At 41.5% G+C, this 20,948-nt stretch overlaps 1 protein-coding gene across 4 annotated transcripts in view; it reads left to right on the top strand.

The window, feature by feature from the left end:
- prdm10 (PR domain containing 10) overlaps window positions 1-20,200 on the top strand; it is a 206,663-nt gene extending 186,463 nt beyond the window's left edge. For all 4 annotated transcript variants that reach the window (XM_060846798.1, XM_060846797.1, XM_060846801.1 and 1 more), the window contains 3 exons: window positions 1,001-1,169; window positions 12,621-12,721; window positions 18,496-20,200. In XM_060846798.1, coding sequence (XP_060702781.1) covers window positions 1,001-1,169; window positions 12,621-12,721; window positions 18,496-18,675 — 450 coding nt within the window. In that variant the 3' untranslated portion in view covers window positions 18,676-20,200. The remainder of the gene's footprint in view (window positions 1-1,000; window positions 1,170-12,620; window positions 12,722-18,495) is intronic.
- Window positions 20,201-20,948: the final 748 nt, after the last annotated feature.

Here is a 20,948-nt window from a genome sequence, read left to right on the forward strand (position 1 = left end):
GCTATGCTCGGCGCAAAACTTCCAAACAAAGAAACGGGAGCATTGTATATATACCCGTGTTAACTCAGAAGACCCCTCCAGGGCCCAGGGCTTGACAAATCTAACCATCCTGGTTAAACAAACGCCCTAGTTAAGATAACTGACAAATCTATTACAAATAACTCAAGTAGGGCTGCCATGTCTTATAAAAATGATCTGTTGTGTGGTACACCATGTTTGTAAAAAAAAGTCCAAGGGAATGTGCTCCATAATTAATTTCTGCCATCCCTGCAAGCCCGGCAGGTTCTCAGGCACCCAATTCATCAGAATATTCTTCTGTGCACATTTGAAGAGTCTTTCATTGTTCTAGTCCTTTAAAATAGCTAAGGGAAACCTCAGCAACTTGACTTGAAAGAGTCTGACTCCAAAGTATCATGATGCAATGAAACATCATCCTCCATTTGATTGTCTTCCCAGAAATGTGACCAGGAATTGACTCGTTCCAGTATTGTGAAAAAAAATGGAAACATCTCAGTCTGAAGGATGCTCGGTAATATCAGTCTGAGGATGGAGGACTCAGCAGTCCTCAGGGCTGAATCTGAAAGTGAATGTTATTGATCTGATCTCACTCTGGCAGCAGCCACACTGTACGGTTTATAATGTTCAGGGGTGAGAAATGTTGTTGTATAAACAGGATCTGTTTATACTGAGCAGCACAGCGGTTGTTAGTTTTTTAAATTCTCAAGCATTTAGAGTTGAACTTCAGACGTTTCCCATTATTCCGAGTTCTTCAAAAGATTATATACCATAGAGCCATAAATCTTAGTACTCAGGATTTTGTTGATCTGTTTGTTCCCAAGAGTTCCCTCCAGTCTCTATCGCAGCCTACTTGGGTCAAGAATGTAACAAACTTAAATGAAAGTGTATTCTCAGTATTATGAACACTGCTTTAGATTGTGTAGCAATATCTGTTTGTTAACTGTTTGTTCTCATTCTCTTGGAAATGTGTTTTTGATTATAGGCTGGAGGAGGTCAGCCACTGAGCCCTTCTGCGCAGCCTCCCCAAGAACTCAGTCCTTCTCAGATACAGGGTGGAACATCAACACAAAATCCAGTGTTACAGCAACAACCAGCAGCTTCTGTACAGCATACTTACCTTCCTAGCACCTGGGGATCCTTTCGCAACTACTGTAAGTGGCTGTCATAGTTCAAGCCATGTTTTGTACACGTTCCTCTGCTTTCCTACGTATATAACCAACACACTAACTGTACAATCTGATAAATTGAAAGTATAATTTCTGCTAGTTAGAAATTGTCTGTTCAGAGTACTTAGTCAACCATAATTACTCAGATAGAACCAATTGTTCATAAGTCTCTCAAATGCTGCCAGAAATTTTCAGAACTGTAGTGAGGGTAGGTTAGGCAGAGTTAATTTAACTGAGTTGGATCTGAAATCTGTGAAAGATGTTGTGGTTCTGTTCGCCGAGCTGAAACGTTTTGTTGCAAACGTTTCGTCCCCTGGCTAGGAGACATCATCAGTGCTCTGGAGCCTCCTGCGAAGCGCTTCTTTGATGTTTCTTCCGGTATTTATAGTGGTCTGTCCTTGCCGCTTCCGGGTATCAGTTTCAGCTGTCCGCTGTAGTGGTTGGTATATTGGGTCCAGGTCGATGTGTTTGTTGATGGAGTTTGTGGATGAATGCCATGCCTCTAGGAATTCCCTGGCTGTTCTCTGTCTGGCTTGCCCTATGATAGTAGTGTTTTCCCAGTCGAATTCATGTTGCTTGTTGTCTGAGTGTGTGGCTACTAGGGAAACTACTGGACTTGTGCCTCACTACACACTTTACATTCAACAATCAGATATACGAACAAATCAACGGAACACCCATGGGATCACCAATCTCGGGACTCATAGCAGAGGCAGTTATGCAAAGGTTAGAACAAACAGCCCTACCACAAATTCAACCCAAACTCTGGGTCAGATATGTCAATGACACGTTTGTAATCATCAAAAACACAGAAATAGAAAAAACACACCGGATCATCAACGCCACACTCACAGGAATCCGATTCACGAGAGAAGAAGAAAAGGATAGCCAACTCCCATTCCTAGACGTGATAGTACAGAGAACACCGAACGGAGAATTCACCACAAGGGTACACAGGAAAACAACACACACAGACCAAGTCCTAAACTATGAAAGTAACCACCCCAACACACACAAACGAAGCTGCATCAGGACACTATTCAAAAGAGCTACAACACACTGCAGTACACCAGAACTGCGAAAAGAGGAAGAGGAACACCTATACAAGGTATTCGCCAAAAATGGATACCCGCGCAACTTTATCAACAGATGCCTAAGAGATAGACCACGGAACGAGGACATGCCACAACCAAAAGGACTAGCCACACTACCATACATCAGGAGCGTTTCAGAACTGACAGCCAGACTACTGCGACCCTTAGGACTCATAACGGCACACAAACCAACAGCCACGCTCAGACAACAACTTACTAGAACAAAGGAGCCAATACCCAACATGAGCAAAACTAATGTAGTTTACAAAATACCATGCAAGGACTGCACAAAACACTAGATAGGACAAACAGGAAGACTGCTAACAATCCGCATACATGAACATCAACTAGCCACAAAATGACACGACCAGCTATCCCTAGTAGCCACACACTCAGACAACAAGCAACATGAATTCGACTGGGAAAACACTACTATCATAGGGCAAGCCAGACAGAGAACAGCCAGGGAATTCCTAGAGGCATGGCATTCATCCACAAACTCCATCAACAAACACATCGACCTGGACCCAATATACCAACCACTACAGCGGACAGCTGAAACTGACACCCGGAAGCGGCAAGGACAGACCACTATAAATGCTGGAAGAAACATCAAAGAAGCGCTTCACAGGAGGCTCCAGAGCACTGACGATGTCTCCTAGCCAGGGGACGAAACGTTTGCAACAAAAACTTCCAGCTCGGCAAACAGAACCACAACAACGAGCACCCGAGCTACAAATCTTCGCACAAACCTTGAATCTGTGAAAGAACTCCACAGAGGCTAATATCCCATCACCAAGTCACCCTTTCTTTACCCGTGGAAAGTCGTTGCCACTGATCCAGCTCCCACAGAGTCAGCTCTCATTGTGAGGATGTCTGACAATGCTGTTTTTATCTGTCAGCCAGGGGTCCCTGATTGAACCAGATTAACAGCTCCATCAGGGAACTCATTCATAAGATCCACCTGGTTGACTTCATTACAATCACTATGATCTGTTGTCTGTAGGGGGTCCTTAGCTAGATATCCTGTAGAAATTGTTTCTCTTCCTGAGGACATTGGTGCAAATAAATAGGTGCTCTCTACCATGTCATCCTTTATTCAGTTCCCTATTTGTCCTGAACAATCTCAAAGGCCTTTTCTGCCACTGCCATTTTGTAGACTTAGCAGTTCATCCCCTTTTGTTGGATGAGCAAAGAATGTGGACCAAGACAACTGGGGAACTTGCTGCTCTTTGTGTAGTGCTTTGTGATCATTTGGAATTGTTACGATCCTGGTCTTACCACCAGATTTATATTATAATCTGTTTAGGGACCAGTAACATTTTTAAAAAGTAGACAAATGGGAGACACATGGGCACTTCCAAATCATAGAGCCATACAGCACGGAAACAGACCTTTTGGTCCAACAAGTCTATGCTGACCAAATTTCCCAAAATAAACTTTTTGCCTGCATTTGCTCATATCTCTCTAAACCTTTCCTATTCAATCGTCTTTTATATTTTATAAGCGTGCCTGCATTAACCACTTTCTCTAGCAGTTCATTCCACATATGAACCATCCCCTGTGTAGGAAAGGTTTTTTTTTAAGATTCCCTACAGTATGGAAACAGGCTCATTCGGCCCAACAAGTCCACACTGACCCTCCGAAGAGTAACCCACCCAGAACCATTCCCCTACCCTATATTTACCCCTGACTCATGCACCTAACACTATGAGCAATTTATAATGGCCAATTCACCTGACCTGCACATCTTTGGATTGTGGGAGGAAACCCACACAGGCACGAGAAGAATGTGCAAACTCCACACAGACAGTTGCCTGAGGCAGGAATCAAATCTGGGTGCCTGGCGCTGTGAGGCAGCAGTGCTTACCACTGAGCCACCGTGCCACCCCTCAGGTCTCTTATAAATATTTCTCCCTCATCTTCAAAATATACATTCTAGTTTTGAACTCCCTGCCTTAGGGAAAAGACCACTGCTATTCACCTTGTCTGTGCCCCTTCTGATTTTATAAACCTCTATAAAATCACCCCTCAACCTCCTACACTTCAGTGAAAACAATCTATTGCATAGCGACCAGAACTGTATACAATACTGCAAAAGAAGCCTCACCAATATCCTGTGCACCCACGACATGATGCCCAACTCCTACACTCTATGGTCTGAGCAATGAGGGCAAGTGTTCTAAATGCCTTTTTAACCACCTTGTCTACCTGTGACACAACTTTCAAAGAACTATGAACCTGAACCTTTAGGACTCTTTGTTAACAACACTTCCCAGGCACTAACATTAACTGTATAACTCCTGCCCTTGTTCGTTTTACCATATTGCAACACAAAGAACAAAGAAAATTTACAGCCCAGGAACAGGCCCTTCGGCCCGTCAAGCCTGAGCCGATCCAAATCTACTGTCTAAACCTGTCGGTCAATTCCTAAGCATTTGTATCCCACTGCTCCCCACCTACTCATGCATCTGTCCAGACACATCTTAATTGAACCTACCTTGCCTGCCTCTACCACCTCTGCTGGCAATGCATTCCAAATGCCCACCATCCTCTGTGTGAAGTACTTGCCGTGTGTATTCCCCTTAAACTTTCCACCTCTCACCTTGAAAGCATGACCTCTGGTTATTGAATCCTTCACCCTGGGAAAAAGCTTGTCTCTATCCACACTGTCTAGACCCTTCATGATTTTGTAAACCTCAATCAGGTCCCCCCTCAATCTTCTTTTTTCTAATGAAAACAAACCTAACCTACTCAACCTCTCTTCATAGCTAGCACCTTCCATATCAGGCAACATCCTCATAAACCTTCTCTGCACTCTTTCCAAAGCCTCCCCATCCTTTTGGTAATGTGGCAACCAGAACTGTACACATTATTCTAAGTGTGGCCGAACCAATGTCTTGTACAATTTTAACATGACGTGCCAGCTCTTATCTCAATACCCTGTCCAATGAAGGCAAGCATACTATATGCCTTCTTGACCACTCTATCCACCTGTGCAGCAACCTTCAGGGTACAATGGACCTGCACTCCCAGATCCCTGCCCATCAACTTTTCCCAAGGCTCTTCCATTCATTGTATAATTTGCTGTAGAATTAGACTTGCCTAAATGTATCACCTCACATTTGTCTGGATTGAAAGCCATCTGCCACTTTTCCACCCAACTTTCCAGCCTATCTATGTCCTCCTGAATTCTCTGACAGTCCCTTATGCTTTCTGATACTCCACCAATATTTGTGTCATCTGCAAACTTGCTGATCATACCAACAGTGCCCTCTTTTAGATCATTTATGTATATTAACACCTTGCATTTATCCAAATTATCTGCCTCTCCTCGGCCCATTGGCTCAGGTGATGAAGATTTCTTTGTAATTTTAAATAATCTAATTCACTGTCCGCTATACCACCAATGTGGTATATAACAAGTCATCACAGTTAAACATAGTTTCCTCACTGGTCTAGTAATGGCATCAGGTAGAAAGGGAGAACATTTTCAGAGGGAAGTAACCAATCCAGATGTGGCCTATACTGCTCCATATCAGGGCAATATAGAATCAGAGAAAGATCACAGCATAGGATGAGGCCATTCAGTCCATTGTGTCTGATTGCTAGAGTGATGACTGAAAATCAGTTTTCAGGTTACAATTTGACACTTTTTAAGGACCAACTCACATCGAGGGCCCAAGTTATGTCTCAACCCAACCCACCGTGTACAACAGCTGGCACCATCTGGAGTCCAGGCTTATGAAAGAGTTCTGCAGGATTATGACAGCAGAAAACTGTTTCACAAGTCAAGAAATCTAAAGTAAATTATTCTGCTTGGCCTTGTCTGCATCTTAGAGAATGGCGACATCAACCATGCATAGCCTTTATGTTTCGGATTGACTTTTCAGGTTTTGGATGTGACTGGAATCTTTTCATTATTAGGTTTGTCCATTTGGCTAAACTTCAAAGTCAACTCTTACATGTGGTTTTATCAGAATAACCACCGCAGGTTGTCAGTGAGAATTTTGTCTTGTCACAGGTTTTACCATGCTCAGAGATTGGCTAACACCAACCTTCTCTTTGTGGCAGCTGAGAAGCTAACGTGTAGTCAGTGTGACCGAAACAAGCTGATCTAGTCTGACGTGCAACATGTCCTGTCCTTGAATAACTGTACATAGCTCCACAGAGTGCATGTAAATTAACCCAGCTCTGAGGAAATCTGTTGTGGGGCGAGTCAGGGACCTCTGTGTGATGATGACCTGGAGTGGGGGGAGTAGTCAGTGATCTGGAGTTCTAACACATAGTGCAAGTTGTTTCCAGGCCATGAAGCAGAAATGAAAATGTAGGGTAAGATATTAGTCATGAAATTAGATGTGATTGCAACATGGGGAAACTGTAATTGTGAGGGACTTCAATCTTGGTTAACCTAATTATCATTAATGCTGTTGATTACAAATTGTTGGAATGTGTCTCAGATGGTTTTCTAAAACATTCTCTAGTTGGTTGCTCAACACAACAGGTTATTTTAGATCTAGTATTATACAATGGAAAAGGGCTAATAATCTTGTTGTAAATGAGCTTTTCAGGAATCCTAAACATAATGCGGTTGGAAATTAAATTTGAAAGTGATGCAGCTCAACCAAAAACTAGGGTTTTTAATCTAAACAAAGGAAATTATAAAGATGTGAGAGGCATTGGCCTTGATAATTTGGGAAACTATGTTAAAGGATAGGATGATCAATCGACAACTTCAAGGAAAACACAAATTTTGTTTTTTCTTTCTCTACAGACGATGACACACCTCCTGAGGTTTACAGCACTTTTATTTAAATTTAGAATTCCAGCTTCTGCAGAATTCTGCTTTTAGTTATTGGTTGACAAACCTATTGGGATTTTTTGAGGATATGGTTAGCAGAATAGATAAGGAAGAACTAGTAGATATGGTCCAGTTAGATTTTCAGAAAACTTTTGACAAGATCCAATGCAATAAGTTGTTAAAATAAGGGCATATAGGATTGGAGGTGAATATAATAGCATAGGTTGGGAACTGGTTGACAAATAAAACTGTAGGAATAAACTGGTTGGCAGGCTGAGCCAAATGAGGTACTGCAAGAATCAGTGCTTGGGCAATTAGTAGTTACATTGATATTTATGATTTGGATTTGGGTATCAAAATAATATTTCCAAATTTACTGATGACACAAAACAGCGTGGAAAAATGTGAAGTTATCCACATTGGTCAGGAAAATGAAAATGCAGAATATTTCTTAAATGATGAAAGATTGGAAAGTCTTAATGTCTGAAGGGGATCAGGTTGTTCTTGGCTCATAAGTCTCTGAAAACTAACAGGAGGGTGCAATTAGGAAAGTCAGTGGTATTTGGCATTGATTAAGGAGAATTTGAGTACAGCAATACAGAATTTCAGTGGGACCACACCTGGAATACTCTGTATACTTTTGGCCTTACCTGAGGGAGGATACACTTGCCATAGAGAGAATACAATGAAGATTCGCCACGCTGAATCCCAGGGTGGCAGCATTATCCTAAGAGGAGAGATTGAGGAGTCTGCATCTGTATTTTTTCAATTTTTGAGGAATGAGAAGGGATCTCATTGAAACAAGGTTCTTAGAGGATTTGACAAGAAGATGTTGGGAAGATATTTCCCCTGTTTGGAGGGACTAGAACCAGGAGACATCATCTTTGAATAAGAGGCTATTTAAGAGTGGGATGAGGACAACTTCTTTACTCAAATGGTGGTAAATCTTGGAAATTCTCTCCCCCAGAGCACTGTAGAGGTGTAGTCATTGATATATTCAAGACAGATTGATAGATTCTGCAATAAAATCATGAAGGGCATAGATAAGCTGAGTAGTAAAATCATTTTTCCGAGGGGAGCTCAAAATGATAGGGCATATTTTTAAGGTGGGAGGAGAAAGATTTAAAAGGGACCCAAGGGGCAAGATTTTCACACAGAAGGTGGTTTGTGTTATCGACTAGACTAAACTCCTTCAAAACATATTACAAATGTCATCTAGATCCAAACTTTCTCTTATTTTTAGAGATAAGTGTAAGGTGTTGTTTTCCGGATGCAACTCAATTGGTCAAACTATCAGGCCTGAAACAAAACAAGCTTTATTCTTAAACCATAGTTAAACTGCAAACAAAAACAAATAATTAGAATTAAACTCTGCTGGAACACATAACAGAAGAATAGATTATTTGACCACTAAACAGCAACTGTTGCGATATAGTAACATTCCACAAACACTCTATGACTCTATGCCACCCTTGGCAAAGGCTAATTCAGTAAAATAGATTGTCTCGCATGCAATTCTCCAGTCCAGGAAGAAAGAACATCAAGAGAAAACTCTGTGTGAGAAACAGAGAGAACTCAATGTGTTGCTGTAGCACAGAGAGATGTATAGCAGATTCTAAACTTCAACAGATACTGTAAGTTAAATTAAAATCCTGGTTCCATGGCAGTTTGACCCCACCCATTCTTGCTGCTTCTATTGTTCCAACTTTTTTTTAAAATCCCACAAGACCTCACAAACTGTTTACTTTATTGGCTTGGAGCAAACTGCTCCTCACCTCTGTCTCAACCTGGCCTCATAAAAACACGAGGACAAAACACACCTTCTGAAGCCATAGAATCACCTCATTCATATGTGGAATGAACTGCCAGAGGAAGTGGTAGATGCAGATACAGTTACAACATTGAAAAGATATTTGGATAATGCACGAATAGACAAGGCCTAGAATGACATGGGCCAAACACAGGAAAGTGGGACTAGTTTCGTTTGGGAACATAATCAGTGTGGACTCGTTGGACTGATTCATACAGCACAGAAAAGGCTCTTTGGCCTACCAAGTCTGTACTGATATAACTACCACTAAAAGTGCGCTAATCCCAATTTCCTATCCTTGTCCCATATCTTTGAATGTTATGATATTTGAAGTACTCATCCAAATATCTTTTGAAGATTGTAAGCTTTCCCGCCTCCTCTGCCAGGCAGTGCACTTCAAATTTCCATCACCTTCTGAGTGTAAAAGCTTTTTCCAAATCCCCTCTGATTCTGGGTCTGTTTCCGTGCTGTATGGTTTTATAACTCTATCAAAAGACATGGGGACAGTGTGAAAATGGTGTTGAGGTAGAAGTTCAGCCATAATCTTATTGAATAGCACAGCAGACCTGTTGGGCTGAATAGTCTACTCCTTCGATTTCCTGTGTCCCTAAACTTGAACAGATTATATTGCAGAAAGTTTAAAAGGTGCTGGAGAAACTCAGCAGGCCTGGCAATATCTGAACCAGGGTTAACATTTCAAGTCTGCAAAGACTCACTCAAATACATAGAAAGTGTAGTGACTATTGTAATATAGAAACATAAGAACTAACATAGATTCGCTCTGAAATGGCAAAGAGATAATGATCAAATAATCTATTTTATTGTCTTTAGTTTAGAGGTAGCTATTGACCCAGAAATGAAGAACTCTCCTGTTCTTGTGGAAAAACTTGGTCCATCTCACGACCCAAAACTCTCATACTCATCCATTCCCCACTCCCTCTGAACCTCTCCATTCCCCACTCCCTCTGTTCCTCTTCATTCCCCCCTCCCTGTGTTCCTCTCCATTCCCCCCTCCCTGTGTTCCTCTCCATTCCCCCCTCCCTGTGTTCCTCTCCATTCCCCACTCCCTCTGTTCCTCTCCATTCCCCACTCCCTCTGTTCCTCTCCATTCCCCCCTCCCTGTGTTCCTCTCCATTCCCCACTCCCTCTGTTCCTCTCCATTCCCCACTCCCTCTGTTCCTCTCCATTCCCCCCTCCCTGTGTTCCTCTCCATTCCCCACTCCCTCTGAATGTCTCCATTCCTCACCCCCCCCCCCCCCCCCCCCCATTCCTCTCCATTCCCCCCTCCCTGTGTTCCTCTCCATTCCCCACTCCCTCGGAACCTCTCCATTCCCCACTCCCTGTGTTCCTCTCCATTCCCCACTCCCTCTGAATGTCTCCATTCCTCACCCCCCCCCATTCCTCTCCATTCCTCACCCCCTCTAAACATCTCCATTCCCCACTCCCTCTGAACCTCTCCATTTCCCACTCCCTCGGAACCTCTCCATTCCCCACTCTCTCTGTTCCTCTCCATTCCTCACCCCCTCTAAACATCTCCATTCCCCACTCCCTCTGTTCCTCTCCATTCCCCACTCCCTCTGTTCCTCTCCATTCCCCACTCCCTTCATAACTCCTGAATTCCCCCCTCCTTCAATAACCTCTCAATTCCACATTCCCTCCATACGCCATTCCTTTAATTCTCCTGAATTTGCCACTTCCTCAAGTAGCCATTCAGTTCTTCCCTTTCAGTTAATTCCCACATTCTTGTTTGGCAGTCAGTTTTCAGTGCCAGTTGAAAATATTACGAGTTTTCTTGGGTCTTATTTATACTGCTCTTTTGAAAAGAAAGGGAGAAAGTTAATCAAAAAGTTGAATCAGAAAAAAGAAACAAAGATTCATAGAAAATTAGTAAAAAGAATTATTTATTTTGAACACAAATACTCAACGAAAAGAGTGAGAAATTGAAAAAGGTAGTCAAATAAGTAACCTCCCATACTGAGTTACACACTTCATGCACAACTTTTTTGGTGCTATCATCAGATCATCTTCACATCTGTTATTCTAGAAGTTGACAAGTTGATAAAGGACTTCAGGGAAGAGATAACGATTATTCATTTCAAGTGAACACAGAGAGTGCCAGCCTCATCACTGTTAAGTTTAAAAGTCACTCTGCTGGGTCTCCTGACAGTTCAAAGCTTTATAGAAAACATTACAATATATATATTGCAACTCTCACACCTCTTTGTCCAGGTATCTTACATTATGTGCTGTTCTTCCACAGTTTTCATCGAAATTATCAGTATTTGCCCAAGGTCAATACTATCTTGTTGATAGTGTGGCTTCTACGCTACTTATCTTTACTGTCTGTGTGTCTCATTTGTTATCTGTGTACATTTGTTGTCTCGTTTGTACATCTGTGATTCCTTGCTTGCTTTGCTATTACCGATAATATGACCAAAGCTTTAACCCTGAACTACTTGACCCCTTCAATCTCTAACTCAAAAGTCAAACTAGACTTTTGTTGCTATTCCAGCTGCCTCCCTGCTCGTGTGATGTTGGCCTATTGGGAATATGATGGGAATACAGTATCTAAGAGTATGATCTCAATTAACATTTCTTTGAGAGTCCTGAGCATTGAGGCTTTTAGAGTGGGGACTGTTACACTTGTTCCTTTCCAAACAGGAAATGGAAGAATGATTGTTCTGGTCACAGCAAATAAATATGATCTTCTTTTTAAAAAAAATCCCAATTTGTACAATTTTTGTTTCTTACCTTCAGAAATCCCAACATGCAACCAGATGTTTCAAATGTAACTCCATTTGTGGTTAGTGAGTAGCTAAATTGTGAAATTGTTTCAGCCCATTCTCTCTGTACTACCTTTCTGCAAGAGGAGCTCAGCTAATCTCACTTCACTGCCCTTTTGCTTTAGGCTACAAAACATTCCTCTTTAGATATTGAAAGTCAAAATTGAATCTTTCTTCAGACAGAGCATTCAGGATCCTCATCATTCTGCAGACAAAAATTGTCATCTTGTCATATTTGGTTTTTTGTCATTCATCAAGTTTTGGAGATTTTTATAATAAATGACCATCTGAGAAATAAGCTATTTTTCAATCAAAACAAATTAAAAATGAATTTTGAAGTGCGTATACAATCTAGGTGTGAGCTGTATTAAGATATAAAGGGCAAGATTTACTCTATGTACCTGTGGTGTACATGTCCTGGGATTGTTTGATGGGACAATGTAGATGCATAGGACTCAACGTTGAGTTCAATAACTTTAGAGCCCAATTCTGTCCTTCCACGTTTATCCACCTCCACACCTGGTCCTCTTATGACATGAGCTGCTTTTAGCACAATCACCCAGTCTCACCACTCTTTCGGTGCATTATCACATTATATGGGATACATTCAGCACAACATCCCATTTTCTCCTACTCTTAGCTCTTATTTTCATTTATTCAGCTTTTCCAGTCTTCTGGCATGTAATGCATAATCTCTTCGTTTACCAATCCATTTATATATCTTCTCTCTGTCTCTCTCGGCTCTGCCTCAACTTATCTACTCACCACTCCTTCCCTAACCTGTTCAATAATTACCCCTTATTCCTAGTTAACAGTTGAACAGTTGTGATGAAGAGTCAACAGATTTGAAACATTAACTTTGCTTTCTTCCTACAGCTGCTGCTCGACTGCTGAGCTTCTCCACAAATTTCTGTTTTTCTCTTTTAAACAAATTTTCTCTTTTTGCAGCCTCTGAGATTCAGATGATGACCATTCCTCAGACCCAGTATGTTATCGCAGAAGGTCCTGTAGCAACAGTAAACAGTGGCCAGGTGAAAGCTGTGACACAGGTAAGTTTATTTGGTTCAGGGCAACATCTTCAGAATGTGACAGCTTGTGATATTGAGGTGCATGCTTCTCCTTCAGAGTTGTAAGTAGGACATTCTCCCTTTGGTGATTGTAAACTAAATTGCCAAAGGTACAAAGCTGGGTGCAAATGTAAGCTGTGAGGAGGTCACAGAGTTTGTAATGAGATATAGACAAGTTCAGAGAGAGGAAAGCAAGAAGGAGATGCAGTAAAATGTGGGCAAGTTTGAGGTTATTTACTTTGATTGTAAGAAAGAATACACATTTTTATTTAAGAGCTGTAAATCTTGTAAGTGTGGGTGTTCAAAGAGACGTGAGCATGCTTATATATGGAATACAAGGAACATACAGGTGCATCAAGCAATTATAAAAACAAATGGCATGTTGACTTGTCTTGTAAAGAAAGTGGAGAACAAGTAAAGCTACAATAGTCCAGGGCATTGGTGAGGCCATACCTGGTCTCTGTATTTAAGGAATGATATTTTTCTATTGCAGGCAGTCTGCAAAGGTTTACTGAATTGTTTGGAGAAACCCCTTATTCCAGCAATGATGAGATGCTAAGTAAATTGGGTCAATATTCTTGAGAGTGTAGAAAAATTGTGAGGTGATTTCACTGAAATTTTCACAATTCTGAAGGGACTTCACAGGGATTGTTTGGCTGCGAAATCCAGAACATGAAGGCACAGCTTCAGGAGAAGGGGTCAGTCATTTAGGACTGGGATGAGAGACATTTCTTCACTCTAGAGGATTATGAATATTTGAAATCCATTGCTTAAGACTGAGAAAGACTAATTCCTCATCTCTTGGGGAATAAAAGAATATGGAGAGTAGACGAAAATGTAGAGTTGAAGTAGATCAGCCGTAATCATAATGGATAGCAGAGCAGACTCAAGGGATCATATAATCTGCCTTTATTTCTTGTGTTTTACTAGTTTCTGAAAAGTTTCTGTTACAACACAGATAGGAGCTCATTGATTCTGTAAGAGCTTGATGGTGTCACTTTCCAATTAATCCCACTGCCCTTTCTCCACAACGCACTCAATCTTTTCTCTCTCAATGTTTAGCCATTGCTGATTTCAATGTAGTTGGAATTTACTGTTGCTGTCCTTAAGCAATGTATTTCAGGCCATAAAAACTTGTACAATATTTTCTTAAATCAGTTCATCAGGTTTCTTTAAATCTGTGATTACTGATTATTGGTCCAGAGACAATATCTTTATGATTCCGATGAAATCTCCTCTTAACCTTTGCTGTTGAGAGGTGAGAAATCCATGCTGACCCAGCTTTGTCATGTATCTGAAATCTTTCAACCCTGGTGCTATCTTAATCTATTTCTGAGCCCTGTATGGTTTTGATAACATTCCTATGGTGGGGTGCTCAGAGTGATGCACAGTATGTAATCAGGGGCTGAACTAATGTTTTATAGAGACTTTCCCCAATCAAATCTTTTCTTTCCAGATGGAGATTAATTTATCCCTTGACTATTTCTCTAATAGTGATTCTACCAGTGAGTTAAAAATCGCACAACACCAGGTTATAGTCCAACAGGTTTAATTGGAAGCACTAGCTTTTGGAGCGCTGCTCCTTCATCAGGTGGTTGTGGAGGACACAATTGTAATAACAAAAGTTTACAGTGTGATGTAGCTGAAATTATACATTGAAAAATATCTTGATTGTTTGTTGAATCTTTCATCTGTTAGAATGACCATGATAGTTTCATTTCTTTCACGTGTAAATCACAAAACTACTTTTTAAAAATTACATTCTCGGGTTAACTGTAACAATTGGTGTTAGCCAGACAATATATTGAAGGTGTTTAGCCCCCTGTGTTCTCTGCCTGTGCCATAATGTTTAGACTGATTCTCATCTAAAAAGTGAGACAACAGAGTCTTGCATGAATTTATGCAGTTTTTGAGCAAAGTATAATGTAACTCTGCAAGTACAAATTCACCCCACAAATGTATATGTATATGTACATGTGGGTCTTACTATGTGTCTGTCTGGGGTGGGGGGTTGTGAGTGTGAGAGAGAGTGTGTATGTGAGTGTAGAGTGTCTTAAGTCTGTGAGGGGTGCATGTGTGAGTGTGAGACTGTGTGTGTCTGTTGGAGTAGAAGTGTGTGTGTCTGACCCCCACTCCAGACACACACACACATACACACTCTCTCTCTCCTCCAGACGCACACTCCCACACTCACATGTACCCCCTCACAGACTTAAGACACTTTACACTCACATACACACACATATACACTCTCTCTTACACTCATAACCACCACCCCAACAGAGAGAGAGACACACACACACACAGACACATACACACACACAGACCCACATGCACACATATACATATACGTTTGTGGGGTGAATTTGTACTTGCAGAGTTACATTGTTACATTGTACTTTGGTCAAAAACTGCATGAATTCATGTAAGACTTACTTTTTAGATCAGAATCAGTCTAAACATTATGGCACAGGCAGAGAACATGGGAGCTAACACCTTCAACATATTATCTAGCTAACACCAATTGTTACAGTTAACCTGAGAATGTAACCTTTTTTAAAAATAAATGTTTTGTGAACTACAAATGAAAGAAATGAAACTATCATGGTACTCGAACACATGAAAGACTCAACAAACAATTGAGGTATTTTTCAATGTATAAGTTCAGTTACATCACATTGTAAACTTTTGCTCTAAATTCTATGTCTTACAACTGTGTCCTCCACAACCACCTGATGAAGGAGCAGCGCTCTGAAAGCTAGTGCTTCTAATTAAACCTGTTGGACTATAAGCTGGTGTTATGTGATTTTTAACTTTGTACACCCCAGTCCATCACCGTGGTCTCTAAATGATGTCTACCACTGATGTTAGACTCACTGGTCTATAGTTCTCTTGGTCTATTTTTAGTGGAACCACATTAGCTGCCTTCCACTCGTCTGGAACCTCTCCGGTGGCCAGAGACAATTTGCAAATTTGGATTGGGCCCCTGTAATTTCCTCTCTCATCTTCCAAAGCAGTCTGGAATGTAACTCATCTGAATCTGGCGATCTCTCTATTTTTAAATCTGCCAAAACCTTCAGCTTCTTATATCAATCCGTTCAAGAACTCCACAGTCTATCCTGCTGAATTCTTTACTTGCATCGTTCTTAACCCAAGTACAGACAGATGTAAAGTACTCACTTAACATTTTGCCAATGTCCTCCAGCTTCACACACAGATTGCCCCTTTGGTGCTTAAAGTGCCCTACTCTTTCTCTGGTTATTCCCTTCCTTTGATACACTTGTGCAAGATCTTAAGATTCTCCCTAATCTTAAGAAAAACACAAAGAAACTGTGCTGAAAATCAGAAACAAATGACATCCTTAATGCTGCTTCCCCTTCATATCTGGAACAGGATAAATTCAACAAATTCACTTCCAATTTCCAATTTGTTCTCACCTTCACCTGGTCTATCTCTTACTCCTCCCTTCCTTGACATCTCTGTTTCCATTTCTGGGGATAAGCTGGCCAGACTACACATCCTCACACTCTGCTTCCTGTAAAGACTGTTCTATGCTCCCAGTTCCTCCATCTCCGTCGCATCTGTTCTGATGATGCCAACTTAGATGGGAGGGGCCTCCAGAATATCGACTTCCTTCCTCAACCGAGGATTACCCACCACCATGGTTGATAAAGCCCTCAGCTGTGTCCAACTATTTCCTGCATTTCGGCCCTCATTCTCTCTATTGGCTCAGACAACAGCGATAAGCTCCCCTTGTCCTCACCTACCATCCCACCACATCCAAAGGATCATTAGCTGCCATTTTTGCCACCTCCGGTGGGGTGCCCCATCTGACACATATTCCCCTCCCCTCCCTTGTCAGCCTTCTGCAGGGACCATTCCTGCTGGGACACTGTGGTCCATTCTCATCACCTCTCCATAGTTCCATGGCACCTTGCCCTGCAATCACAGCAGATGTAACATGTGCCTGTTTACCTCCTCCCTATCCAATGCCCCCAGACACACACAGCTGTACAGCACAGAAACAGACCCTTTAGCCCAACTCGTCCATGCTGACCAGATATCCTAAATTAATCTAGTTCCATTTGTCAGCATTTGGCCCATATCCCTCTAAACTCTTCTTATTCATATACCCAAAGAGATGCTTTTTAAATGTTGTAATTGTACCAGCCTCCACCACTTCTTGTGGCAGCTCATTCATATACACACACCACCCTCTGTGTGAAAAAGTCTTCCAGGTGAAGCAGCAGTTTACTTGGTCTTCACTCAGTCTAGTCTACTGTATTCACTGTTCTTCATGTGGTCTCCTCTACACAGGGGAGACAAAGTGTAGATTGAGAGATCACTTTGTAGAATACCTACAGTCTGTCACAAAAGTAATCCTGAGCTTTCAGCTGCTTGCTGTTTCAAAATATCATCATGTTCCCTGGCCAGCACCTCGGTCTTGGGCTTGCTACAGTGTTGCAGTGAGGCTCAGTGCTAGCTGGAAGAACAAGGAAACCCTGCAACCTTCTGTAATCAATACCGTGTTCAGTCATTTTAGGGCCCAAGCACCTTTGTGGGGGTCTTGTTGTCACATGTGCTGCTACCACTAACATCTCCTTGTCAGTCAGTAATGGTTCTGATTAGCAGCTATTTGTTCTTCTAGGCTGAATTTCATCCATTCCCTTGTCTGCCCAACTTTTTTTCTTTCTCTGTCTCTAAGCTCTATTATTTACTCCCTCTTGTTCCCCCGCCCGCTTCAGCATATATACCAATCTTTTCCGAGCTACAATCAGTTATGAAGAGCAGTCACTGTACCTGAAATGTTAACTCTGCTTTCTCTCCTCAAATACTGCTGAGTTTTCCCAGCAATTTTTGATATTGTTTCTCCCTAATCTTACCTACCTGTTTCTTCCTCTTTGCACTCCTCATTGCTTTCTTGAGCTTGCCCTCTGCACTTTCTATACACCACCAGAGCCGCCATTGTTTTGCTCCTTTATACTTGTAATATGTCCCTATTTTCCTTTTTATTCAGTTCCGAATATTCCTCAGCATCCAACTTGTTGGGCCTGTGCTCTCCCCAGTACTTTTTGAATGCCTTTCGTTGTTATGCTATAGATTTACCCTCACAGAGCTCTTCCCCATCTATTGCGGCCAGATCCTGCCTAATTTTAATAAAATCTACCTGACCCCTACATTTTTGCTACCTTTTTCCTTTTTCACAACAAACTTAAAACGTAGAGTGTTGTGCTTGCCCATACTGTTAGCTGTCCAGCTTTGTTTCCCAGCATTAGGTCCAGCACTGCACTGTTCCTTGTAGGACCATCTCCATGTTGATATAAAAAGTTCTCCTGAATACATTTCAAAAAGATCTATTCCTTCTGAACCCTTTATACTATGATTAGCCCCAATTAATATTGGGATCATTGCAATCCCTGATGTAATTACCTGTTATTATTTTTACGCACTATGTGGATTGACTACACACCACCTCAATTGCCTGTGACTGCACCCTTTTATTCCACCTCTATTTTGCCTCAGCTAATTGCCAGAGAGAGGGATGGAGTCTTTAGTGAGGAGTGGAATTTCTGATAGAAACCAAAGTCAAGGGCTTCAGTCTTCACAACATAGAATAGAAGGATATTTCAGTTTATCCAAGTTTTGATGTTGGAAAGGCATTGTGATGATAGTGAGGCAGTGGAGTGCATGTTACGTATTCTAGCAGGAAAGATATTCAGTGGAAATTCATAACCTTTGACGTGTTTTTTTTTCAGACCCACTATGTGATATCAGAAGGTCAGCCTGAGCTGGATGTGAAGCAGAATGCTGCAGTGCGATTAGGTGTGCCTCAGACACAGACTGACACCACCCTACAGCAGCCAAATGCACAATTCATCATTACCTCAACAGCAAGTGGGAATGGAAGTACTGAGGTGCCAATCACAAAACCTTAGCAGTTATTTACCAGAAAGAAATCCTCTCCAAATTCATACTGACCCCACTGGGTGTGGAGTTACAACTTGTGGCATGCATTTTATAAACAGAAAGAGAGAGAGAACAGCGCAGAGACTGTTGTGCTTACAGCTTTTCCCTTCCACATATCATACCCTCCCAGCATCACCTAACCCTCTGAGTGAAGCATTATTAGCAAGAATCAGGAGATTAGGGTTTTTCACATTGATAGTGTGGGCTCAGCCAGATGGTGCCAAGAATGGCATTGCTTAGGAATCAAACCCAGTTTTTAAAGAAATTACTTGAAGGAAACGGAAAGCAAAAACATGGGGAAAGAACGATGAAGTGACCAGCTCTGTTCACAAATCCTCATCTGATCACTTTTGGCCAAGTGAGCTGTATGTCACCAAACTACCAGGAATGTCTACAAGAGACTAGACTCCAGGTGAACTCCCGGAGGACATAAATCAGAGGTTTCATGCTGAGAACTTGATATGATCCACCAGGATTCTTGTAAAGCTGCAGAGGTGGAAGGACAGCAGGCTGGTTCTTGAAACATGAACACTCTCAGTGAGCTACAGTGTTCAGGCAAGGTTGTGACTGAAGAATACCAGGAAAAGTATTACTGGATTGTATGTGTTCTCAAGCTGAGAGAAAGAGAGCTCTGTATACCGCTTGTGTTCTTCTCTAGGTCTGTTTTTCTATAACTGTAGAGGGAAGAGAACGATCCAATTAACTCAAAACTGACACAAATACAGCAAGCACACTAGCAGCCCAGTGCATGCACACGGGAAGAGGCACCCTCTGTTCACCTGCTACAAACAGACTAAGGTGGAAAAGTTTGTGAATGAGATTTTAATGCTTTATTATTTAAGAGTTTAAGTTCACTGTAAATTTCTGTGGTTGTATCATTAGAGAAACTGTGCTCTACAAACAAGTGTTTAAAGATCAATAAAAATATAAACCAGACAGTGCTCCTCTCCCCAGCACTCATCCTGCCCCAATGCTGCTTCACCTCCAAAATGAGGAAGGAGTCAGGATACTGCAGGGGAGTGGGCAGGGGCAGGAATCCAGAATCAGATCTCTTCGAATTGCGCTGCTTTGGCACACCATTTTGAAAAGTGAAATCTCCCCAGGTGTCATTGGGATTTTGTTTTGCAGAATTGCTGTGTAGTGATACAAGACGAGTGCTGATGTGCTGGAAATGAAACTTGATTCTGATGCACTAAGAATGGGCCAGGACTTCTATCAACTGCTTTTCTGCTCCTTTCAATAAATAGGGACTAAGATGGTTACACTTCCACTGTTGATTACTGCTAAGATGTTTGGTCTGTGTGACAATTTCACTGATATATGATTTCTCGTAGCTTACTCCTCAATTAACTCCAGTTGTGTTTGCCCATGGTTTGAGATATCAATTACCCTGATTACTATTAGCACTTACTGTGGTCTCAAAATTGAAAAACATTACAGCAGACCTTGTTTTAAGTTTCAAATATCAAGACATTTACTTAGTAAAAAAAATGAATAAGTGCATAAATAATAGCCAACTAAGTATTTATTGTGGATGATAATCCACCAAATGCCAACATGATGTCACCAAGATAAACCTTTGAAGAATGTTTAAACAGTGTTTCTTTTTATTGAACTTTGTCACCATTGGAGCCTTTGTACTTTAAACTTGGAAACTCAAATTATTCTGACATCCCTGAGAAGGGGAGAAGAATGGGTGATTTGTTACCCTCCTGAAAGTTTTAAACAATCTTTTAACTGTGTTCTTTCAATGTCTTGCAAAAATGGTTGGGGTTAACTAACTCTTGAACATTCCACCACCCTTTTCGTAGAGTGTCAAATTGAACCTGTCACAGGGAATATTGTCAGTTATTTCTCCTGTGTCTGTAACCAACATGGTTCGAACATTGTGTTGAACAAATTTGGTCTTGGTCTTGGGTCTCAGCCAGTGTTTAATCGATTATGGACTGTCACTGATTCAATAGAGCAGGAGCAAAACCAAAACCAGACACTGTTTCATCGGACGGATCGGTGCTGTCTGTAATTCACTCTTCTCTGGTGTTACACATTATCCCTCTCTACGATCCTTTTCAGTTTCACAGGGAGATGCGCATCAAGTATTTCACATTACTAGATTTCAAAAAATTGTATAAATAAAGCGGCTTTAGTTTAGAGGCACAGCCCAAAGCATTAAATGGAGGCTGAGCCAACAAAGGAAAGATTAGGAGGGCTAATCAAATGTTTGGTCCCAGAAATGGAACAT

This window comes from Hemiscyllium ocellatum, chromosome 29 (assembly GCF_020745735.1).
Source record: "Hemiscyllium ocellatum isolate sHemOce1 chromosome 29, sHemOce1.pat.X.cur, whole genome shotgun sequence".
In the NCBI taxonomy this organism is placed as follows: Eukaryota; Metazoa; Chordata; class Chondrichthyes; order Orectolobiformes; family Hemiscylliidae; genus Hemiscyllium; species Hemiscyllium ocellatum.